This window comes from Nyctibius grandis, chromosome 6 (genome assembly GCF_013368605.1).
Source record: "Nyctibius grandis isolate bNycGra1 chromosome 6, bNycGra1.pri, whole genome shotgun sequence".
Lineage (NCBI taxonomy): Eukaryota > Metazoa > Chordata > Aves > Nyctibiiformes > Nyctibiidae > Nyctibius > Nyctibius grandis.
In genome coordinates, this window is record NC_090663.1 from 30,559,252 (window position 1) to 30,584,178 (window position 24,927).

The window sequence follows — 24,927 nt, forward strand, 5'->3', positions numbered from 1 at the left end:
TTCTAACGTAATCCTGCATCATTTACAGTTTCACATTGGACTTCCTTTCCGACCAGCCTGCAGGGGACAGAATAGTTTCCACAAAAAAGATTGTAAAATAAGAATAGAGGGAGGCATTGTGACCTCCAGAACATAAGCCAGGACATGGAAATTCATTTCCAGCTTTGACATTAAAAATTAATGGGAGAAGGCTGTTGCTGTGAAAAAAAAAAAAAAAAAACCACGCACACAAAGAAAAACCCTGACTCTTGAATCTCAAAGTATTTTTGTTGACACCCAAAACCAGAGAAAAAACCTTCATGTTCCAAACTTTCATTTAGCTTCTATTCTTTTTAAACTAGCATGGCAGCTGTCATAATGTAAGCCCTGAAAGAGAGGTGTCTTCAGGAAAGAAACGGAAAAGGAAAGGTAAAAATCTTATTCTAGCTGTGCACTTTTGATATGCACCACTCACTCTCAAAAGGCTTGTGAAAGTCAAATTCCAAACAAGGCAGAATAAGTGAAGCAACAGAGAAACAGCCTTTTCTGCTATTGAACATTTAAATGCATCAATTTATTACCTGAACCCACTTTTCTTATTTTGTTCTATGATTTCTAGGGACAGGTAGCTTAAGGCTGTATGTTATCAGATTCTTTAACTGGTACAATTGTAATACTGAATTGGAGCAGGGGGGCTGTTATCAATCATACACTGAATTAAACAGGGTTAATTGAAAATAGTTTTTGGCAGTCTAACAAAGAAACGCACACAGGTGCATTGGGATTAAACAGCTCAGCCAGTCTAACGGTCAGTCTTGTTCCACCATTACCCATGCTGCCTTACCTCCACCCTAATCCTATCCATATAATCATCTGTATACTTTTTTCTGGGTTAATTTTCTGTCAGCTTAGGGAGCTTAACTGGCCAATCCAGGAATCACTCCGGTGCAATGGAAATGGCAGGCATATATTGCCTGGAGTGGGACTGTATCTTTCATTGGCAACTATATTTTAGACCAGCTTACCTCATCTCATAGAACTTTTTTCATAAGCGTCCTATCCCTTCTAAACTGCACAGCTTTCAGCTTCTTGGTTCTTGTTATGTTAATTGAATCACTTATTCAATTGCCATATTCTCTTCTACTGAATTTCGCAGTGGAGAAATTGAAAATAAGGAGAAATGAAAATAAGGAAAAAGAATTCTACTCTCTTTCCCCCTCCAGAAACATCAGAGATTGTGTACATATTAAAAAAACAACAACTTTTTTCCTTTTTGTGCCATATGTTGATTTTAGCACTGTTAAACTCACTGATCTTTTTTCAAATCAAACTCAATGAAAAAAGTGCATGCACATGATACTAATGCTGTGTAATTATGTAAATGCAGAAATCAAGACATGCTTCTTAAGCTTCCAAAGCCGTTTATGTCACTTTGAATACATCCTGCTAATCTAATACCATAAAATATATTTAAAATATTAACTGTTCTGAAGGAAAAGACTAAAAAAGTTTGAAAGTTTGAAGTTTAATTTAACTAACAGCCACTACACTTTATGCCAATACCAAACTATCCAATGCATTTATGTTGTTACAAAGCATTCCATGTCAGCACATCCAGATGGGAGAAATGAGGTACATGAATTTTGGCAGCCTTTTTTAAGAAAGTAAGCCTGGCTGCCCTAGTATCACAGTATTATTCCATGGAGCGGCAGTATTTTTTCCAAGAGAACTCTGTTGTAGTTGGCTTGTCATGGCAGAAATGTTGTGAATAGCTTTGACAGACAGGAGTTTTGCAATGAGAAGGTCACGGGCTTAATTTGGATCTTCCCTTGTCTGATTAGACAGAGAGTATTTTACCACAATTGGCTCTAGTCACTGACTGATTTTCATTCCCAAATACCTGTCATCACCGTCACTGATGCATTCAGGAAGAGCAAGACTACAGCCAAACAGCATGATGTGTTGATAGCAGCTGAGACGATTGAGATAACTGAAGAACTTCAGGAACTTTTCCATTTCAATACTTTTGACAATGGAAAGAACTGAAGTTATAGTGGTGTAGTTATATGGCAGCATTTGGCACTGGCTGTTGGTGATATTTATGCAGGCACCTGTGAAATCAAAACAATATATTTAGAACAAAAGTATCATCATTTAATAGTTGGTTCAAAGCATATATTGAATTGACTAGTCAGTACATATAAGCAATGCCTGTACCTCACAGATAAGATGACATTCGATAAAGTTATCATAATACTGTCAGAAAATAAGTATCTAAGAAAAAAAGGAATCTGGAGAAGCTTGGTAGCTTAGTTTGGAAAACCAAGTAAACTCTTAGATATTTTCACAATCCTCTGACCCTCTACAAAACTGGACTAGAAATAACACAAAACAAATTTCTTTCTGACACAGGTTGGATGAACATACAATAAGAATAGCCTGGATACAGCCAACTTTGGCTGAAACTAAGAATGGGAGTCAGAAAAAAAAAATTAAGGCTAATTGGGTTCTGAAGCTGCTCTGGTTTTGGTGTTTCCATAAAGTTTCTCTTTTTGCTACCATTTTACTTTGCAGCTGGCTTTCCTGCCAAAATCATCAACTTGCTTACCTATTCTTCCCAAGGTGATGGTTTTACCTCCACAGTCTTTCTTCCCTATCCTACCAACATAGAATTATCTGATTTTACAGGTTGAGCACCTACCCTGTCCTAAACTGTTATCCCACTCTCGACCTACCAGAGCAACCTTTCTCTGCTCATGCCCTGTCACGTGCAGTAGGCTTTCTCAGCTATGCATGATCAGCAGGTTAACTTACTACATGAAGTTCTTAAGAGTGAGTTTCACAAGCCATATGCCAAATTCAGAATTTTCATCAAGAACAAACTATTAAAATCTAGTATTTATGACAGCTCCCTACTTTGATGGAGGCCCTTCCGCACCATCTAGTCAGGCTCCAGCAGCATTTTTTTCCACACTCAGAGCATACCCACATTGTACAATACGCAGGGACTTCAGCCCATTCTCAAGAGCAGACTCTGCCACTAATCATGCTATAAACAAATCAAACTCATGCTGATCAACAGCCGGCTAAACATGAGCCAGCAGTGTGCCCAGGTGGCCAAGAAGGCCAATGGCATCCTGGCCTCTATTAGGAATAGTGTAGCCAGCCGGTCTAGGGAAGTGATCGTCCCTCTCTACTCGGCACTGGTGAGGCCGCACCTTGAATACTGTGTCCAGTTCTGGGCCCCGCACTTTAAGAAAGATGTTGAGGTGTTGGAGCGAGTCCAGAGGAGGGCGACCAAGCTGGTGAAGGCTCTGGAGGGTCTGACCTATGAGGAATGGCTGAGGGAGCTGGGGTTGTTTAGCCTGGAGAAGAGGAGGCTCCGAGGTGACCTTATTGCAGTCTACAACTACCTGAAGGGAGGTTGTAGTGGAGTGGGAGTCATCCTCTTCTCCCAAGCAACTAGCGATAGGACAAGAGGACACAGCCTTAAGCTTCGCCAGGGGAGGTTCAGGTTGGACATTAGGAAGAATTTCTTCTCAGAAGGGGTTTAGACATTGGAACTGGCTGCCCAGGGAGGTGGTGGAGTTACCATCTCTGGATGTGTTTGAGAAAAGACTGGACATGGCACTTAGTGCCATGGTCTAGCTGACATGGTGGTGTCAGGGCAACGGTTGGACTCGATGATCCCAGAGGTCTCTTCCAACCTGACTGATTCTGTGATTCCATGACTCTGTAAATGACCATCCCAACTCTAGCCTTCTGAACAGGGAAAATTCTTGAGCACATTCAAGCCTTAGCACTCCTGTTCTCGTTAGCTGAGCAAACTGTACATAGGGAGCACCGAATGTGATAGATCCTTTCCATAATCAGACATTTTGGGACTGGCTTCTTCCAAGAATTGTGTGGGTCATTTACACCCAACCTCCTGACTTGATAAAAGCTGGGGATGTAAAGCACACAGGATGCAGCTCTAAGGGTTCAGCAAGTCTGTCTCTTCCTCATCTTTCAGTCTAGACACAGTCTTCACTGTCTAAATGCACTAGTGGCAAATTCTGGTATCTATGGACTAATATAATTTCACATAAGAGTAGGAAAAGCAAAGCATAATGACAAAAAAAATTTCATTATATCTTTTTCAAGCTGCAATGTCTTTAAAGGTATGGACAAAAAAGGCGGGTGTCAAATTTTATCTAGACTTGGTAAAAAACGTATCTATTTTTTCAGTGCCTGATGAGTATGCTCAAAAGTTCCTCCCTTGGTCTTCTCCCCCTCCAGAAATCTCAACAAAAACTAAGGAATTGAATCTTGCCCCATTGTAATAACAGCAAGTCTCTCCCCTCATTCTAACCAAGCTAAAACTATGTCCACACGTCCCCATGTTAAGATTCCTCCCTGCCTCCCAGTACTGCCAACAAGAAATCTTAGCAGCATACACCTGTTTTCTGCTACAATCCCTTCTCACTCCCACAGCACAGTGACCAACAGAGCCGTTCATCCAGGAATCACATTTTTCCATATAATTCAGGGACAGATTCTCCATTCAGAATTAAAAGTAAATGCTGGGAGATCAGCAAAAAAGTGGTGAGCCTCCAAATTAAGAGCATTTTCAAAACTGCAGAGTGCAGTTGTCAAAAGTGACTATGCGAGTTAGCACCACACGCCAGTGATTTTCAGTACAATTTCTGCTCTGAAGTTGTACAGGTGTTTTTGAAAAATACCAACAGGATGATCATCAAATCTGCCTGTTAGGCTGTGAGACCAAAATCTGGACTAAAATAACATTCCGGGGGGAAGGGGAAACAGAAAAAAGGTGGAGAGAAGGGAAGAAAATTCACTTCAGAATCCCAAAGTTTTCTTTTAAAAGATGCAGTCTCTTTAATGACTACTCTGACTTTTGCACAGTATCTTGACCTGCTATAAAAATGTAAAATCTTCCTCTATTTTTTGCATTATATTTTGTACTTGAACAAACTCATTGCCATTTATTTGTAGTGCAAATATTTTTTTTAATATAACATTTGTATTGCTTAACAAGAAAACACAAAAGTTCTGATTTAAAGATTAAAAATATTGAAGCTTTTACAGCAGAAATTCTTTAAACTGCTAACCTCCCCCCAGTTATCTCTTGCCCACATTCTTTTGCTGATGGTGGGACTACATTTTCAGTAACGGTTGTGATAAGAGGATAACACACCCACGCAAAATTCTGGGTCTTCCCCACCCACAAAAATTTCACACTGAAGTTATTTAAATAAATCAAATTATCCTAAACAGGGGGAGGGGAGGGCACATAGGGCTTACACAAGTGTAATGTCAGCAAAATGATTCACAAAATCATCACGTATCTCCTGAGGCACATTTGCAAAATAGTCCCTGCCATGGCACGTGCTGAGAAGAAGTGACATTTTGGCTGAGATCATGTGCACGGGCTGCTTTAGACCTTTTAAAATTCACAGAGTCCTGAGAGAGAAGGGCTACAGTTCCTTGGAGCTATCTGATCTTTTAGGAGTACTCAGTGGCTGGATAACACAGCACTGAATTCAACATTCATGGCCAAGAAGATGGGATTTTATAGCAATTATGCAAGAATTTTTAAAACAAAGAGGGATGGAAGGAGGACGCCAGGACCTGCCCTTCAAACAAAATCATGATCCATCTTCAGTTCCGTGAATCTTCCATTCCTGTAAAACGACATCAGTTCAGTATTAATCCCAGGCACATCTGTATCCTGGAACACTCTTCTGGAAAGCAGGTGCCTGGGTTAGAACCTCCTCTTTTTAACATGGGTCCTCAATCCACCTCTTCTATTTTTTGTTCATTCACCCAGCAAGTAAATTACAGTGCAACAGGTGAGTGTCCCATACGCTCCACACCTCTGAGTCAAAGAGCATAATTTCAGGGTAATAGCAATTGTTGTATCACAGTGTTATATATATCCTGCATTCTCACTGCAGCAGTAACAAGTGCTACAGTCTCAAAAACCTTCTCCAGTAGTACATTAAAGAAAGCTACCTTGTGTTCATACACATTTAGTTCTGCCAGGACCAATGAGCTGAGGAACAGCACCCCACTTGCTCACTTACACCACACAGAGCTGCAGAGCACAGATGCATCAGCCCGCTCCAAGCTAGCCCACAGACCTCTAACCCAGCAGCAGGCAAACATACCCTTACTGCTTTGCAGGAGACCTCTCAAGTTCCATACAACTGCATAAATTGGTCATACTTTGAGTAACACAGTATTTCAGAGCAAGGTTGTTTCACCTAAACAGAGACCAGAAGAAAACTCAAAGATTCTCTATTCTGATCATTTGCATGGAACAAGTCCCTCCTCCATTAATTCTTGCATCAAGCCCAATAGCTTGTGATAGATGGAGCATATCTTTCAGACAGGCAAGTCTGCTCAGTGCCAAATTGCTCTGTACATAGGCAAACAGTGATACGGACACAGCATTCTACAGAGGATGGAAAAATTATTTTAAAGGACATTAAAAGTAGGAGAAAAACTATTTAAAATACAAGCAAAAGGGACTGCTTACTTAATGAGGAGTAGGAGTTTAAAAAAATATTAAAGAGATAAGGTTAAAATATATTTTAGTAAGAATAACAGTAATCTTTTTTTTCAAATAAATAGAAAATCTGAATAATTACACTGACAAACAGCCACAGATATCAGAAAAAAAATGCAGTAAACCTCAAAATGCATGACTATTCTACCAAATTGCTAAATTCTGCTCCACAAGTACAGGCTAATTGTGTTTTATAAACTACGTGGCCCTGCAGTGCCAGAATGTTAATCTGACTGATGGTATAATATACGAGAACTAAACGTGTTACAAACCAAGCAGGAAACAGATCAGAGAAAAAGATAAAATGCCAAATACATGTAGAAAAGCCTCAACCTATTGACTCCTTTTCTTCAGTAAAGATTCGTTAATTATTGAGAACAGAAGGCACATTAACTAGTTTTGGCAATACCTAGAGGGGGAAAAAAAGAGCAGTGAATGGAAATAACAACATGTGAAAAAGCTGTTGATCAGAACAGCATGGTTCCTAATTACATGGGTCATTTCTGACATTCATCTAAATTAAGAGTTTTCTGTTTATCACCAGCTATTGCCAGATGGACTGAACTGCTAAAAAAGGGCTTCCTTCTACTCCAACAATTGCAATGCAAGTCTGCAGTTTCATATTCAGTGCTGCTGAAACTAATTTAAACAACGCATTTTCCCGTTGCCTCTCTCCTCTTGAGATTGTTCCCAGATTGCACTACCTATGTACTGCATCTGCACAAAGTGAACTGGACTAGAGGACTGAGCTGACTGAAAATAACCACCTACATTCTTTCCCAAAAGGCAATTTTTATGGCAGCCTCAAAGAAATGCAACCAGAACTGCAGCTTAAGCTTGATTAATCATTTTAGTTTTAAAACGCTCAACCATCCCTGCAATGATAAGGTCACAATTCCTCACCCAACAGTGGTTGTCGTTTCTGAATGTTTTTGAGGCCACGCAATGAACTAGCTCTGGACGTCAGCCTGCCTGAAAAAACAGCCTTTCCTCTCTTCTCCTCACACACTTTTTGATTTTTTGGTGGGCACAGAGTGGAGGAGAGAGAGAGGGGGAAAAAATAACTATTTCACTTGAATAGATCCTTGGGTTGAATAGCTTTTTGGCAGCAAAAACATTTGTTCTAGGGCAAGAGAAGTGGCAGTGCAGTGGCAGGAACCAGTGGGTAAGATCAGAGCCTGCTCACAGCAGCTGAAGCAGTGCTTTTGCAGAATGTCTCGTCACTGCCCAGCACCATAAAGTACTTCGAAAGGGTTAGGAATATTTGAATTGCACCATCAGAGTCAATTCCTGTCTGATGAGAAATGAAAGAACATCTTTACTCTAAAAATGGATGAACAAATTTGATGCAATTCTGCATTCTGAATGCATCCATTTTCTAACCTGCACTATAAAATCAGATCTGGGATCTTTTCTCCTGGCATCAGCCAATTTAAATGTAATGCAGTTAAATGATGCCTTCAGTTAAAGCCAATGTGAACTGGCCTAGATCCTAGCTAGGGTGTATTTTGACTAGGATTGTCATAGCAGATCTGCAAAACAAGCCTCGGTCTCAGATACTCAAAGCATAACATGGTGTAAGAGCGTGCCTGAAGAGGAAAGTGTGCATTTGATTTCCATATCCCAGGTCAAGTTTGCTGATATCTCAATTAGAAAATAATCTTTTTTAATCAGAGCAACTTTTACAGAACATCTTTAAGTAGCTTATGGAAAATGGAACAGTGTTCCATTTGCAGCAGCGATCACCAACCACTTCGTTACAGAACGTAGTTTAGTACATTCTCAGTACTAAGTTGCACAGTTGCAGTCCATAAATTCACTCGTAAAGCCTCAGTAAAGCCAAGGAAAAACAGCAACATTCACATGGCTTTTTCATAGCAAAAGCTCTACCAACGTGGAATGAAATATCATCTTTACTCCTAAAATGTCTTGAAAATTTCTAGGAATCCCATCAAAAAGAGCAAAACCAAAACAAACTCATCCATTCTAACTTAGAAACTTGTCTAAATTCCCCACAGCAGCAATTTGCAGACTTCTTGATATGGGAACGACCTCAGCAAATCTTTTTTTTTCCAATCCCAAGTTGCCATGTTCTCCTGACCTTAAAAGGATCTTGTGACTCTGCTTCATTTCACAATCTCATATGGGAGACATATAGAATCATAGAACCAATGTATCGTGTTGGTTGGAAAGGACCTTTAAGATCATCGAGTCCAACCGTTAACCTGGCACTGCCAAGTCCACCACTAAACCATGTCCCTAAGCACCACATCTACATGTCTTTTAAATACCTCCAGGGATGGTGACTCCACCACTTCCCTGGGCAGCCTCTTCCAATGCTTGATAATCCTTTCCGTGAAGAAATTTTTCCTAATATCCAATCTAAACCTCCCCTGGCGCAACTTGATGCCATTTCCTCTCATCCTATCATTTGTTACATGGAAGAAGAGACCAACACCTGCCTCGCTACAACCGCCTTTCAGGTAGTTGTAGAGAGTGATAAGGTCTCCCCTCAGCCTCCTTTTCTCCAGACTAAACAACCCCAGTTCCCTCAGACGCTCCTCATAAGACTTGTGCTCTAGAGCCTTCACCAGCTTCATTGCCCTTCTTTGGACACACTCCAGCACTTCAATGTCTTTCTTGTAGTGAGGGGCCCAAAACTGAACAAATTATTCAAGGTGTGGCCTCACCAGTGCCGAGCACAGGAGGACAATCACTTCCCTAGACCGTCTGGCCACACTATTTCTGATATAAGCCAGGATGCTGTTGGCCTTCTTGGCCACCTGGGCACACTGCTGGCTCATATTCAGCTGGCCATCGACCAACACCCCCAGGTCCTCTTCCGCCAGGCAGCTTTCCAGCCACTCTTCCCCACGCATGTAGCGGTGCATGAGGCTGTTGTGACCCCCATGCAGGACCTGACACTCATCCTTGTTGAACCTCATGCAGTTGTCCTTGGCCTATCAATCCAGCCTGTCCAGATCCTTCTGCAGAGCCTTCCTACCCTCCAGCAGATCAACACTCCTGCCCAACTTGGTGTCATCTGCGAACTTACTGAAGGTGCAGTCGATCCCCTCGTCCAGATCATTGATAAAAATATTAAAGAGAATTGGTCCCAATACTGAGCCCTGGGGAACACCACTTGAAGCTATATGATGCCTTTTAGCTATAGAATGCCTCTTCTACGTCCTCTGTCCTGTTGCTATTGAATTGCTATTGGATTGTCATGGACTTTTGCTCCAGATAAAAGGAGCATGGCATTCCACCTAGCATCTGGTCTTTTCAGCAAACATTCTTTCCAAAACTCATTACTGTCTTCAAAAATTTTAATACCCCTTTTAACTTACTATGACATCTTGGTACATTTTTCATTTCAATTAAAACAAAAGATGGACAGATTTTCTTGGCCTCCCTCCAGCTATGAATTTCACATGTGCAGTCCACTTGGGACTGAATATCTGATGTTGCATTTCAGATGTTTTCTCCACAACTCAGGAAAAGCACCCCAATAAGTTATTTTCTTCTGACACACTTCAATAGATGCCAGGAACTAGGATCTATACTTTGGACTCTGCCCAGCAGGGAAATCTACAAACTGTTTTCTCCTTAGTTCAAGTATCAGGAGTTAAAATCAACTATTTCACAAAAAAAGCATAGCCTCTGCAATTGTTTCACATGAATGCTATCTTGAAAACACGACTTCCACAACTCACAGCAGCCTCCATTTCCTGACATGAGGGACAGCTTGGCTGCCGAGTGTGTACGCTGGGTGACTGTTCCCTGCTAAACACATTCTCAGGCCCTTCTTTGCATTTTTTCCACACTCCTAGAAAAGTTGCGTATTTGTTCTCTTCCAGGACACATTATGCCATAACAGAAAACACCAACCAATCCTTACAGAACAGCACACAGGCATATTACACTATTGAAGAAAATAAAAAGGATATATACACATTCTGGAGGAAAAACACCAACATTTCTACAACTAAGAAGAGCACTGGTTGGGTGCTCTTTTAACCCCTTTGAAAAGTACAGTCAAATGAACAATAACAGATCTTAAGAAATTTAAGAATCTAATTATATGATAGAAGATTAATAAAATCAAAGTAATAGTGGTGTTGTACTCATAAGCTTTAACACTACAAGAAAAGTAAGGTCTGAAGGAAAAGATATTTTTAATTACAACACCTAATACAGATAGAATGAAGTATTATTAGCATTTCTGTGAAAGGAAAATTCAGCCAATAGATTGTAATGGTTTATGAGTGTCTTCTAGTCTTGATGGTTCCGCCAATGGCTCAAACATATCACACCACCCTCCGGCCAAAAGCTTTCACTGTATTAACTACTTTTTTGTCGCTCATGGATATAATTAATTTCTCATAATTTAAATAAAATTTAGATATAATTTCTCTCACTTTATTTCCCTGGGTTTTGCTTCCTCTCACATGATTTAGTGAGCCCAGCAAAACTTGCCTGTTTTTCCCAGCTTTCTCAGTACCAGGCGTGGGTGGCAATGGGGGGACAGCAGGGCGGCCTCTGTGAGGAGAGGCTGGGGCTACCCAGTGCCAGACATGGCCAGTTCCAGCCAGTGCCAAAGGACCCACTGCAGGGTGCAGCTGAGCCCCTCAGCCACAATGGCAGCATCTCAGGGAAAGTATGTTTAAAAAAGAGCAAAATGCTGCACAGGGGAGTGAGAGTAAGAAAAAAAGAAGTGTGAGAAACAATCCTGTCAACACCAAGGTGAGAGAAGGAGGAGAGGACCTGCTCCAGGCGCCAGAGCAGGGGTTCCCCTATAGCCCGTGAAAGAGATCCCAGTGGAGCAGATATCCACTCTGCAGCCCGTGAGGGACTCCAGAGCACATGGCTATGTCCTGAGCAGGTGGCTATGTCCTGAAGGAACTGCAGCCTGTGGAGGACCCACGCTGGAACAGGTTTATCCTGAGGGACTGCAGCCCACAGAGAGGGCCCACACAGGAGCTGTTCTGGAAGGACTGCAGCCAGTGGGAGGGACCCCAGGCTGGGGCAGGGAAGAGGTATGAGGAGGCAGAAGCAGCAGAGAGGAACTGTTGTGGACTGACTGCAACCCCATTCCCCATCTCCCTCGTGCCGCTGACAGCTGGAAGGAGGTGGAGAGGATGGGAATGAAGGAGGCGGGGGAGGAGCCTGCGAAGAAGGGCAGGGTGGGGGGAAGGTGTTTTAGTTCTTAGTTCTTCCCAAGTTGAGTCTGTTTTGCACCTGATGGTAATTGGTAAGTGATCTCCCTGTCTTTCACTCAACCCAAGAGATTTTTCATCTTGTTTTCTCCCCACACTGTCCTGTTGAGGGGAGGGAGTGAGAGCACAACTGGACGGATATCTGGCAGCCCACCAAGGGCAACCCACCATAGTCTAATAAAAATATTCTTTCTTTCCCAACTCAAGTTAACATGAAAGAATAATTGAAAACACTAAAAAAAAATCTACAAAGGAGATTTAGTTTCGACTCATGCATTGCTGTACTGTCTTTTTAAATCTTTAGCTAGCTCAGATTCCACTTAGCCATGTCAGATTTGGATAATTTTTATGTACTTCTCACTGCATGAAGGTGCCTGTGACAGGGAAGATAAACCCCATGCCAACCAAGCAGACCTTAAATAGAGACCTTGGACTCAGAGACATGTGAAGAAATTTCAGTGAAGTCAGAAGAGGATGCTCAAGAGAAGGGCAAATTGTAGGTCATCTTTCTGTATGGAAGGCTAGACAGAGGCAAGGAAGAGAGAGGGGCACATCAAAGATGCAGTAAGGAATTAAGTCCTTTGGGTAGTTCCTACTACAGAATAAAATTCTGATGAGCCTCTGTGTCAGGCTACATTGAATTTAAGAGTATAAATTGGAGGAAGACATACATAGCATGGACAGAAAACCAAAATCAAGCTGTGGAAGGAAATAGCTTTAAAAAAATCCTAAGTCTTCAATTCTTCTCAAGTCTGATCAACATCTCTGTATCATTTGCACTATTTCCTTCAGTATAAAATTCTCAATTCTTCCAAAAAGTACTCTGCTGGCTATTCTGCAGCTGTTTGTGTTAGGACATATTTTGAATCACAGTTTGAAATCAATAAAGAAACTTCACAGACAGTTTGGCCATACTACTCAAAATATAGCAGTCAAACTAAGTCACAATTTTCTTCGTACTTTCAGGTTGGATCCAGTTCACTTGGCTTTGTTTTTAAATCAGACAGTTAAAGATTTTTTTTAATTCTTTCTTTTTCTGCTTTCCCTTAATCTTTCCCCTTCAAGACTCCTGAAAATGTTTGTCTTTCAGACATCTGTCCTAAATTTGCCATTGTAAATACTGAGACAAAGAATGCATTTCATTTCTTCAAGAATTTCAAGCTCTTCAGTGTCTGAATGATTCTTGCCATCTGTTGGAGACCCCTGCTGTCTTCTCCCCAGAATCTCTCTTATTCTGGATGTAGTGGAAATTACTCTTTATATGACTTAACCTCACATGCAATTACATTTCCTTTCATTTTCCATCTTTACCTTCCCTTCACTTTCTGTATTACAATGTCAGCTTCATTCTGTAATTTCTACAATCTTGTATTGTCAATACAGCTCTTATTTTCGGATAGAGTTTGTATGTCCCTGTTTATATACATTCTCCCCTACCCAAGACACAACAATCATTACTTATAATGAGTGCATATTGCCTTTCAGTAATGAGTGCAATTTACCTTTCAACACATCCCACCTTGCTTGTGTTTCTTCATTTTCTTCTACTTGGATTTCATCCAACTTTTCTGCACTTAAAGGCTTATGGTTTAGATAAGATTTTTAAAAATTGTTTACACAAGAATTTTAAAAATACTTATGAGGATGTAAGCTATTCAGATACAACTCATTTGTGTCTATTTTAAAATTTATAGTAACTGGGGGGAGGGGCTGCATTGTTATCTTAGGCCTAAAGAACCATTACACTTTTATGTCACCCCTCAGCTCCATTTTTTCCCTCGTGGAATGCTGAAACACTTAGAATACAAATACTGCAGACCCATGTTTATCTAAATAACATACTAAACAGTTGTTGTAACTAAGGTACCTAGTCATCCTTCCAAAATTAAATCTATCTAAATGAGAGGATAACATTTGCTTTATAAGCAGTTCAAAATTATATATGTTAATGAAAACATTACAAATAAAAAGAGTGTTCTTAAGTTTATTTGCCTATATATTTTGAAGCACTAAACTGAATATTTGAGATTGCCATATCAAGATTTAACCTCTTTCATTGCATGTCCAAAATGAGACATCCAGTTCTGAAAGGCATTGAACATTCACAATGCACAAAGTCTTAAACTAAAGCTTCATCTAATTAGAGGTGCACTACTCTAATAAGCACTAGTTGGATGCCTCAAATCAGGGGCCACAGGTTTGGGAAAAGTTGCAGAACGTCTCTGGCAGACCATGGGTAAGTAAGGGAATTCCTAAGTTTAGCGCTGTGCTCAAGATCCTGATAAGAAACTTCTTAAAACCCCCACATATGGGGATAAAAAGGTAGCCACAGAATAAATGGACAATTTTTTCAGAACTACTGAGCACCAACAGACCCCAATCAAATGAACAGGGGAGGTAGGTGCTAACTACTTTATGAAAAGCACTGACTTCTGAGTATTTGGAATTTCAATCTTGAGGCTAGACAGCTTCTCTACTGCAAGCATCTTTTAAGCATGTGCTGAAGTACTTTCTGAATAGGGATGAATTTAGCATATGCTCAAGTGTTGTTCTAAATAGTTGCCTTCCCTTTTTAAATGCGTCACCCTCTTGACCTCTGCAGCTCCTTAAGATTCAATGTGAGCCAAGACACACTGTCACCATAATACTGGAAAAATAAAAAGCTTGCTAAAGAGATGTCTGTAAATGAAGCAGGTTCCAAATTCTTCATGACAAGGAAAGTGGCATGAAAGAAATTAAAGTAACACAATGAATGAAGAACAGCTGAACGCCGTTTACTCATCTCTGGTTCCTGCTAGGATTCTCGTCAATTGTACGAATTCCTTTTGTATCTATTGAGGTACATTTGCACAAAATCAAAACAATATTTCAAACTTCCACTCGAACCGATGCCTAAAAAGGAACATCGTGTACAGAATACATGTCATCTGCCTTTGATTAGCTCAAAACTTCTGTTAGGAAAATAGACACAATTCACTTCCGCAACTGTATTAAATAAGTATTTTAGGATATCTGGATAGAAGTAATTTTAAGAGCAATTCCATGCAAAAAACAAGAAGTTGTAGTCAATAAGAAGCTTATTTTATGAAATCTCATGGTTCAAAAGCATTTATTTCTTAAGTTTCAGGCTTTAGAAGTTTTATTAACAGCTCCTGTGTAATCAATGCATTTGGTGCTTCCATCCTGATGTATAGTAACCCAAGTATGTAAACGATAGGACAAATAATACAAATACATTAATAAATGTCTTCTTAGAGCAGAAGCTCTCAAGCCTTTTCATAATAGAGGCCACATCTTAATGAATTATCACACACACCTCCTTGCCCCCCAGCTGTTATTTCTCATGCCGTATCACAATTTCATAACACCCCTAAGTCAGTTACAACAGTTGCTTTTTTCCTGCTAAAACAATGTACTGGGGGATTATGTCACTGCGACAGTTTACTTTTACAGTCTCACCCCAGCTATTTACCAAATAGCCCAAAGGTTTTTTCACTGATGTACACCAGGCAACATTTTCCATTGTCTTACAACTAAAACCAAGGTCCTCTTACACAACTAAAGCATTCCCTTATTATAGATACACTTTCTAAAAAAGTAGCATAAAAAGCTATAGTTTCAAGATTAAAATTAATCTCTGATTGTTAAAGACGGAGACTTCTTGAGGAGTAAATCATTCTACAGCTATCTTTCCCTAACCTTATGCCAACTACCACCAAACGCATCATTTGCCAAAAGAAGTCACAAGATCAGTGTTCAGTTTGTTGCTGTCTCCCAGTTATATCTACTGTCCATTAAGGAAATGCTAAAACTATAGGGGGTTGCTCTATCACAGTCAAGTAAGAGGGACAGATTCTCCCCATCTTAGGTTGTTATGATGATTATATTGGTCACTCTAATGAAGAAGTCAACAGAAGTGACTGTGGATGCAGAAAATATTCTAGAGCCATACGAGATATTGCTTAGAATCTTAATCATGCTTCATGACCCATCCATTTTGACTCTTTATTCACTAGATCGCTGAAACTCAAATATCCATAAACTACTTCCCCCACTGCATACATTCCAAAGTTTGTAGCTATATTGCTAAATTGTCCCTTTTACATCATCGCAAAATGGTTAGGTCATTTATCATCTAAAACATGAAGATTTGTCAAAAGATTTCACAAATTTAATTTTAGCAAACTGTTTTTGCTATAAAACATGTCAGATGTCACAAAAAAGAGAGTACTCTTTCAATACTTTGAAACAAGGTCTTGTCAGCAAGGACCCACGCTGGAACAGGTTTATCCTGAGGGACTGCAGCCCAGAGGACCTACATGGGAGCTGTTCTAGAAGGACTGCAGCCAGTGGGAGGGACCCCAGGCTGGGGCAGGGAAGAGGTGTGAGGAGGAAGAAGCAGCAGAGAGGAACTGTTGCGGACTGACCGCAACCCCCATTTCCCATCTCCCCTGTGCCAGTCACAGAAGGGAGGAGGTGGAGGAGATGGGAATGAAGGAGTGAAGTTGAGCCTGGGAAGAAGGGTGGGGTGGGGGGAAAGTGATTTTGTTTTTGTCTTTGCTTCTCACCATCCAACTGTATTTTCAATTGGCAGTACATTCAATTACAGAATCACAGAATCAATCAGGTTGGAAGAGACCTCTGGGATCATCAAGTCCAACCGTTGCCCTGACACCACCATGTCAGCTAGACCATGGCACTAAGTGCCATGTCCAGTCTTTTCTTAAACACAGCCAGAGATGGTGACTCCACCACCTCCCTGGGCAGCCCATTCCAATGTCTAATAACCCTTTCTGAGAAGAAATTCTTCCTAATGTCCAACCTGAACCTCCCCTGGCGAAGCTTGAGGCTATGTCCTCTTGTCCTATCACTAGTTGCCCTGGAGAAGAGGCCAACTCCCACTTCACTACAATCTCCCTTAAGGTAGTTGTAGACTGCAATAAGGTCACCTCTGAGCCTCCTCTTCTCCAGGCTAAACAACCCCAGCTCCCTCAGCCGTTCCTCATAGGTCAGACCCTCCAGACCTTTCATCAGCTTGGTCACCCTCCTCTGGACTCGCTCCAACACCTCAACATCTTTCTTGAAGTGATTAATTTTCCCTAAGTCAAATCTGATTTGCCTGTGACTGTAATTGGTAAGTGATCTCCCTGTCTTTACCTCAGCCCATGAGTTCTTCCATCTTATTTTCTATTTGCATGTAAGTTTGGGTTGTAAAATAATTGGTTTGGGATGGACTCCATTAAAAATGCTAAAAATGCCACAACCAAGATTGATAACATACACTTTAAGTTCCCAATGCCTCTGAAAATTAAAATCAAAGTCAAGCGAAATGAGCTTGTTCAGCACATCTTTTGTAGAATTGCTTCTACAAGAACTAACCTATGGTTAATTCCAGTTTAGCATTCAAAACATTTTGCTTTGAGTCATCTACTGTGTTTTGAAAACCAAATTTCAGAGAAAAAAAAAATTTCCACAAACTTTGTAACATCCATACTGATTTGATCTAAAGAAACCTTTTGCCTTTCTAGAACCGCCAAAACCAAGACAGATTCATTCCCAGTTAGCACAGGAACAAGTTCATCACTGATAGAATCATCACTTCATGACACTTCTCATTTCCTTTGCAACTGGCAAACCTATTTAGCTGTACCATGGCAATAGAAAGCTCATACCTAAAAGTATCTATTAAGCACTCGGGAAGTGAAGGAAAAGACAATGGGAATACTTAACTCTACACTCTGTTGTAATAGCGCAGTATTACAAACAACTGTCAACAGCAGGATCCTCATTTGTAACAGTCTCTAGTAACAACACCAAAATGTCATTGAGGAGCTGACAAATATTTCTGTCTCAAGGCTGCTACCACAGCCAATAAATTTTTGGTAAACACTGTGTATGTAGCCAATGCGAAATAAAAAGTGCGTATGAACAGCAGTACCTCCAGTACCAAAATGCAAAAAATGACAAAGGGATGGAAAACAATGTAACAAGAAGCTTCCCTTCAATTGTGAAAAATAAAAATTTCTCCTTTGCTAGAACTGAGATCCTCTACAGTACACTGCAAAATGGAAACAAGGATTAAGAAGCACTTAAGTAAAAGCACTAATAGCTTTTCTTTTAGGTGATTATGGGCATAAATGATCCTGCAGATTTTGGGAAATCTTGTTTATCAGAAGCACTTTACACATGAAACATAATGTCTTGATCTCTAAAGAAAGGTTTACCAGGAGTGCTTTTATACAGCTTCAATATAGCACAAAGTCATAGGCTCAAGAGAAGTAGTATTAAGTTTGTTACATTTACATGTGGGTAGACATTTGACAAACTTGTGTCTCCTGAGGGCTCACACTCATGTTTCAGTAACAGCCATGGTAGCCTAAAGATATACACAAGGTACTGTCTGAGTAAGTTTCTAACAGAAGGTCATGACTTTTCTAAGGTCAACTGACAGAGTCAGAAAAACATTTCACAACACAATTGAACTGATGCAATGGCGCAATAGTGCTTTCTCTCAACCATGTGTGCTTGCCATTTCCTTTAAAACAACTTTGGTGCCAAACCAGCTAAGAGCTAACTTTGCCAGTGTTAGAGCTGAGTCAGCTCATCAAGGAGACAACAAATGCTAGCGCATAAAAAGAAGCGTACAGTACTGTACGGCTGTGAGCAAAGGGAATGGGGGCACCTTCTCAGCACCGCTATGTGGGAAAGAGGGAAACAAGCTTTTGAACAGAAAACCCCATCTGCAGATATGAAATAGAAGTCAGACTCCAACACTAGCTGAAAACAATTGTTCTGCATTTAACTTCGTTCAGCTAATGAATTATACAATTTGAAAGGAATGAGTGATTCTCAACTCGCCCTTGTGCTCCACAGGCACCAAAGGGAGAGGTGATAAGGCTACTGACCACCTGCAGTAGAGAGAAAAACAATTCATTATCTCCCAGGTCATAGAGGGGATTAGCCAGCAGGGAAATATAACTCATATTTTAGATCATTTAGCTGAAGTGTTACCATAACGTTTTAAGGCGATCTGTACCAGCTGCTGTATAGTGGAACACCACATCCAGTCTGCACCAGACACTTCTTGCTCAGAGCTTAATGCAGTCATAAATTCTAACAACTCAGTTATTCTCCTGACCAAAGAATATTGCAGGAGACTGGACTCTTCATCAAGCCACCTCATTTTTTGGAGCCCCACTTCCTTCACCAAGGTGCTTCCAGATGCTGCCCTTCTTGGCTGAGGCACATGCTTGCTTCTTTAATCCCTTGGGCAGGCACAGCTGAGAGCAGGTAAGCTCATTAGGCAAAGCGGAGGCTGAACACCTACCCCCCATGAGGTATGAGCTGGCCTATATTCCAGATCTGGTATTTTGATTAGTCATTTCCTAATTACAGAATTCTTTAGTGAAATTGGAGACATGTTTCTAAGAACCTACTGTTAAATAAACAAAAGGCACAAAATGAAATTAATTTTAGGATTAGAACTGTCATTAGAGACTATATTCCATGGCATATTAGGTTGGAGAGGATTTTCCTATTGTTTTGAAACATGTGCATGACTTTAGTACTCTTGATAGGCTTTTTTTAAAAAAAATGGGATAAAACAATGGTAGCTTTCACAGGACCCAGGGAGACATCCAGATGGTTTTGGTCAGTTGTTTTTGCTTTTTTTAAAACAAACGTGTTTTCAGTAAGTGAAAATGAATGCTAGTTTGATTGACAACATTTAATTATGCACCAATGCTCCTCTGTTTAAAACAAAGCAAAAAACCTCAGTGCTTTGTAAAAGACTTACAATAGTTGAGATGATACTCAACAGGCTATGAATAGGTCAGCATAGAAATAGGTTGTGCCTGTGCTGTCCCAGTTGTCTCTCATTAATTACCTTTCTAGAATCGCCAAACTACTCTTTTGATCTGTTCAGTAAGAAATTAGGATCCTTTTTTCCAAGTATACTCACAACGATAACTTATGCCCACCTTACTTTCAGAGAAAATTAACACAGCAAACCCCACCCTGGGAAATCTGTCCAGAAACTAAGAGCAGAATACAGCACCACACTTGCTAAGCAGAACCCTGCAAGTACATGAAACCTATGCTTTGCAAACTGCAGTTTCCTGCTTGGCAGTTTGCAGGTCGAGCTTCAGATCCAGGTGTTGATCTTCAAAGCCCTGGCTAACTACGGACTGATCAGTCTAACAAATTATTGTTTTCCCTATGGAAAGTTCCCACAACTGTGTTTTTCAGAGGTATGTATGTTCTTGTTTCATTACAGCATAGATAGTCATTGTCTGTAAAAGATCGTTTGCATTAGCCAGAAATACTGCAGCCTAGATCTTCTGAATTTGATAGCACATTTGGCAAAGTACATGTTGCAGAACATGATATGCAACTTCCTGGGCCCTTTCTTTATTCTAAGGGGCTGCTACTGATTCTGCTGTCGATATCACTGGAATTTTCTTTTGAGTATCATATTTTTAAAATATTCAGCGATGGCCTAATTCTGTTTCTACCACTAGAGTCCAAATGCTTCTGTTCACAGACAAGCCCAGCTACCTACATTAATGAGTTATTCTTTAGAGTTCCTGTTACACGATTTGATTGTTGTGTCAACAAAGAAGAATGCTGACAAACTTTCACAGCCTAAGCAACCAGAGGTCAAAAACCATCCTGTTTTTTAATGTCTAAAAGGATTGGAATAATATACAGGTGTTTAAGAGCTTAACATAACTATGATGTTTTCTATAACTATGTCAGTTCAGGTTGCATTTAAATGTTATGAACATGATGCTGGCAAATTGCTTGTGCAAACTGAGATTTTTAAATCCTTGTACTTCAATTGCTCTTCCCAGAATGGAAAATCCATTTATTTCTTTCACATAATTCCACTAATAAACACGGATAGCTTCCTTCAGTGCTGTCTCTTATAGCTCATTGTTTAATTGCCAATGTTAGTTGGAGAGAAACAACAATTTTCCCCATGAATATTAGAACAAAATTATCTCAAATACCATTAAACAAGCTGTAATGTTAAACTTTTTTCAACCACGCAAAATGCTCATGTTCTACTCCTTATGTGCAAATGATTTTTTTATACCTTATAATCATAGAAATACTGGTTGAAAGAGTCCTCTGGAGGTCTCCAGCCAACTTACTGCTCCAAGTGAGATTGCCACCAGCATGTTGTCATGCATGACTTTGTCTGAGTCTTGGAAACACCCAAGGATAGAGATCCCACAGCCTCTGTGGGCAACCAGTTCTTCTGCTGCACCACCCATTCAGTGAAAAAACTCTTCTAATTCCTAGTCTGAACCTCTGCTATTTTATTTCATTGGAGAGTATCATTAGGATTTTTTAAATTATTAGTCATAATAAAGGCGAGAAAGACAGATTTTGTGTATGTATTAGTAGCTAAATTAATCTTTAACTGTAATGGGCTATTTATCACTTTCTCAAATTCCCATCCCCATAACAATTGCAAATTATGGTACTCATTACGTTTTTCTTGAATTTCACATGATTGCAAAAGATGGCAGTGACTGTAAATCACTTTCTGTTCTATCAATACTTTGACCTTTCAGTTTTTGGACAACAGTTTAGATCTTACCATTTTATATTAATGATGGCTCTATAACCACATCTGGCTGCACTCTATTATAATCCATAACAGACCATGCAGAAGCATAAAGCAGATCAGCTTTAATCAAACATAACATTACATGTTGCTACCAGATGTAAGGTGCACCTTTGGAAACAAAGTGATCAATCACAATACAGAACAAAACATGTATTAACATCATCTTTTTGTTGAAATAACCACGTAAATAATTTTTAAAATAGTTTCAGAGAAGCTGATGGGTCTGAAAAGGAAGTCAGTGGCTGCAATTCTCAGCCAGTCATCTTAAGATATGTCTTGTTTCATTGTTCCCATCCTTGAAAGCTTCATGCCAGGCTAAGCATATGACTTCTTGCTTGGCCTCTTGGTCAGTTCATGGTTCAATTTTGACAACAAACATCTGTGTAAACTACAAGAAACAAAGTGTAAAAAAACATAATGGGTGCATAAAAGGAGCAAAGCTGGAAAGATTTATGATCTTTAGTTTTAAGGTACACACATCCATAACTCCAGAAGCACACACACATCATTTAAAATAGAAAAAAGCTGACTTTGTAGTTATTCCCAAGGAGGAAATCTCCCACTCTAAAGCAAACCACACTGCTGAAAGGCCAAAGAGTAAAGATACATGGAATTGCAAGGGGGGGGTGGGTGATAATCATTTATAGTACTCATTACAGTATCAATCTCAACAGACACTTGAGGTCTGATAGGTATCTTATACAGAACATTGTTTCATCAGACTGCATTTGGACAGATGATCATCTACAAACAAAATAGTTGCAATAAGGAGCCATGACTTTATTAAAGGGAATTGAAATCACAAGCTTAGCTACAGGTAAATGTATGAAAGTGTTAGCAACCTCATTACAATTCTCACACATGTATTTGAAGTTTTTGGCAAACTTACAGTTACCCGAGAGCAGCAATGCACCAGGTGATAAAAGCTAGTAAGCTTTTTCTTCCTTACAAACATAAGTTGTAATGAAAAATCTCTCTATATTCTATATGACTTTTAATAATCTTTTGGATTCCAACTCATACATCTTGTATGTCAGAAACTTAATGGTTTCCTTGCCAAACTATGACCGTGCACCTATATGAAATGGCAATGGTAGAAAAGGCAAACTGATGAAAACCAGGTTCTTGATATCGAATTTAGTGAAAATTCACCACATGTTTCTCTTATAAGTCACTGATTTTGCCATGTCAACTCCAAATTAAATTTTAAACTTCTGCTAGACAAGAAAACGTGAACAGCTCTAGTGATTATTTTGACTAGTGAAAAAATGCATTTTTTTACTGAGGACCCTATTGCCAAAATTTTAAGGCAGCTTTTTTCACTTTGTTTCCTTGAAAGAAAATGTAGGTACAGGTGAGATGATAAAGAAACAGAAGCTACTGCTGGAAGAGAAAACACTCTCAAGCATGAACTCAAGCACCAATAAAATTGTTACCATATTAGTCTACTCATGCTTGCATTTGCATTAAAAAAACACAGCTGAGTGGCTAAACTCCTGGCCTGGGATTTAGGAGATCACCGTTTATGTTCTTCTAGGCCAGTCTGAAAAAACAAAACCATTTTCCCTTCAGGAGAAAATCATGTTTTAACAACATTTTGAATCGGGTTTTTTTGAGGACAAGAATACCCCTAAAGATCTACCATGGGTCTATTGCTGCTATTACTCCTTACATAATTGGGTCTATTCCAACTTGTATGAGTAATTAAGCATAAATTGAGCTAGAAGACAAAGTGATTTATTAGATCACTGCTTGAGATACTGGGGAGTAGGGAGATGCAAGCCTATGGTCTGACTTGGGATGCACTTACTGGATACCTTAGCTTCAGTAGAAAAAAATGTCTTTATTATGAGAAGTACAATGCAGGGAGAGAGAGGCAGGGAATTTCTTGTTTCTGTGCCACACGTGACATATCCCGTCCAGCTATACCCACAGTGCTTCTCATATTGCTCTTTTCTACCAAAGAGAAAGCTGGGCCAGACTAGTTCTCTGTAGATTCTAGTAGTGGCAGAAAACCAAATACAAAGTAAGAAATGCTGGGTAGAGACAAAGAGATTTATTTCATGTATAAATTAAACATAGTTAAATGACACAGTTATATGACAACAGAGAGGATTAGGCTCTGAGCCTAATCTAGGCTGAGCAAGGGATTGCAATAAATTAAATTGCTCAGTTTCGAAGATGTGCAAGAAACATGAAAAGATCCATGGGTCCTCTGCATAATAAAAATATTTGTTACTTAGGAAAAGAGTAAAATAAACAAACAAACATAAATGCTATGCTTTTTGAAATGCTTAACAAGTCCTCGGATACAGTGACTTCCTTTTGCCAAGGCACTTTTCGACTTCATTCTTCCAAGCAACCATTTAGGGCTTGGGGTTTTTTTCACCCTCCTGCACACCTGTGCAAGCACAGGGAGGAGCTGAACAGGAACCACATCCATGTTCATTTGGGATGCGTGCCTTTTCGTAGCACTCTGTCAAGTACAGAATCACAGAATCACAGAATCAACCAGGTTGGAAGAGACCTCAGGGATCATCGAGTCCAACCGTTGCCCTGACACCACCCTGTCAACTAGACCATGGCACTAAGTGCCATGTCCAGTCTTTTCTTCAACACATCCAGAGATGGTGACTCCATCACCTCCCTGGGCAGCCCATTCCAATGTCTAATGACCCTTTATGAAAAGAAATTCTTCCTAATGTCCAACCTGAACCTCCCCTGGCGAAGCTTGAGGCTGTGTCCTCTTGTCCTATCACTAGTTGCCTGGGAGAAGAGGCCGACTCCCACTTCACTACAACCTCCCTTCAGGTAGTTGTAGACTGCAATAAGGTCACCTCTGAGCCTCCTCTTCTCCAGGCTAAACAACCCCAGCTCCCTCAGCCGTTCCTCATAGGTCAGACCCTCCAGAGCCTTCACCAGCTTGGTCGCCCTCCTCTGGACTTGCTCCAACACCTCAACATCTTTCTTGAAGTGCGGGGCCCAGAACTGGACACAGTACTCAAGGTGCGGCCTCACCAGTGCCGAGTACAGAGGGGCGATCACTTCCCTAGACCGGCTGGCTACACTATTCCTAATAGAGGCCAGGATGCCATTGGCCTTCTTGGCCACCCGGGCACACTGCTGGCTCATGTTTAGCCGGCTGTCGATCAGCACCCCCAGGTCTCATTCCACCGGGCCACTTTCTAACCACTCTTCCCCCAGCCTGTAGCGCTGCATGGGGTTGTTGTGGCCCAAGTGTAAGACCCGGCACTTGTTCTTGTTGAATCTCATGCCGTTGGCCTCGGCCCATCTATCTAACCTGTCCAAATCCCTCTGTAGGGCCTTCCTATCCTCCAGCAGATCGACACTGCCACCCAGCTTGGTGTCATCTGCAAATTTACTGAGGGTGCACTCAATCCCTACGTCTAGATCATCTATAAAGATATTGAACAGCACCGGCCCCAGAACTGAGCCCTGGGGAACACCGCTAGTGACCGGCCGCCAGTTGGACTTTGCCCCATTCACCACCACTCTCTGGGCTC

At 40.5% G+C, this 24,927-nt stretch overlaps 1 protein-coding gene across 1 annotated transcript in view; it reads right to left on the reverse strand.

Annotated features, from left to right (window-relative positions):
* Positions 1-24,927, reverse strand: part of CORIN (corin, serine peptidase) — a 170,461-nt gene that overhangs the window by 102,227 nt on the left and 43,307 nt on the right. The window contains exon 4 of the mRNA XM_068403821.1: positions 1,880-2,090. Within this exon, the coding sequence (XP_068259922.1) occupies positions 1,880-2,090 (211 nt within the window). The remainder of the gene's footprint in view (positions 1-1,879; positions 2,091-24,927) is intronic.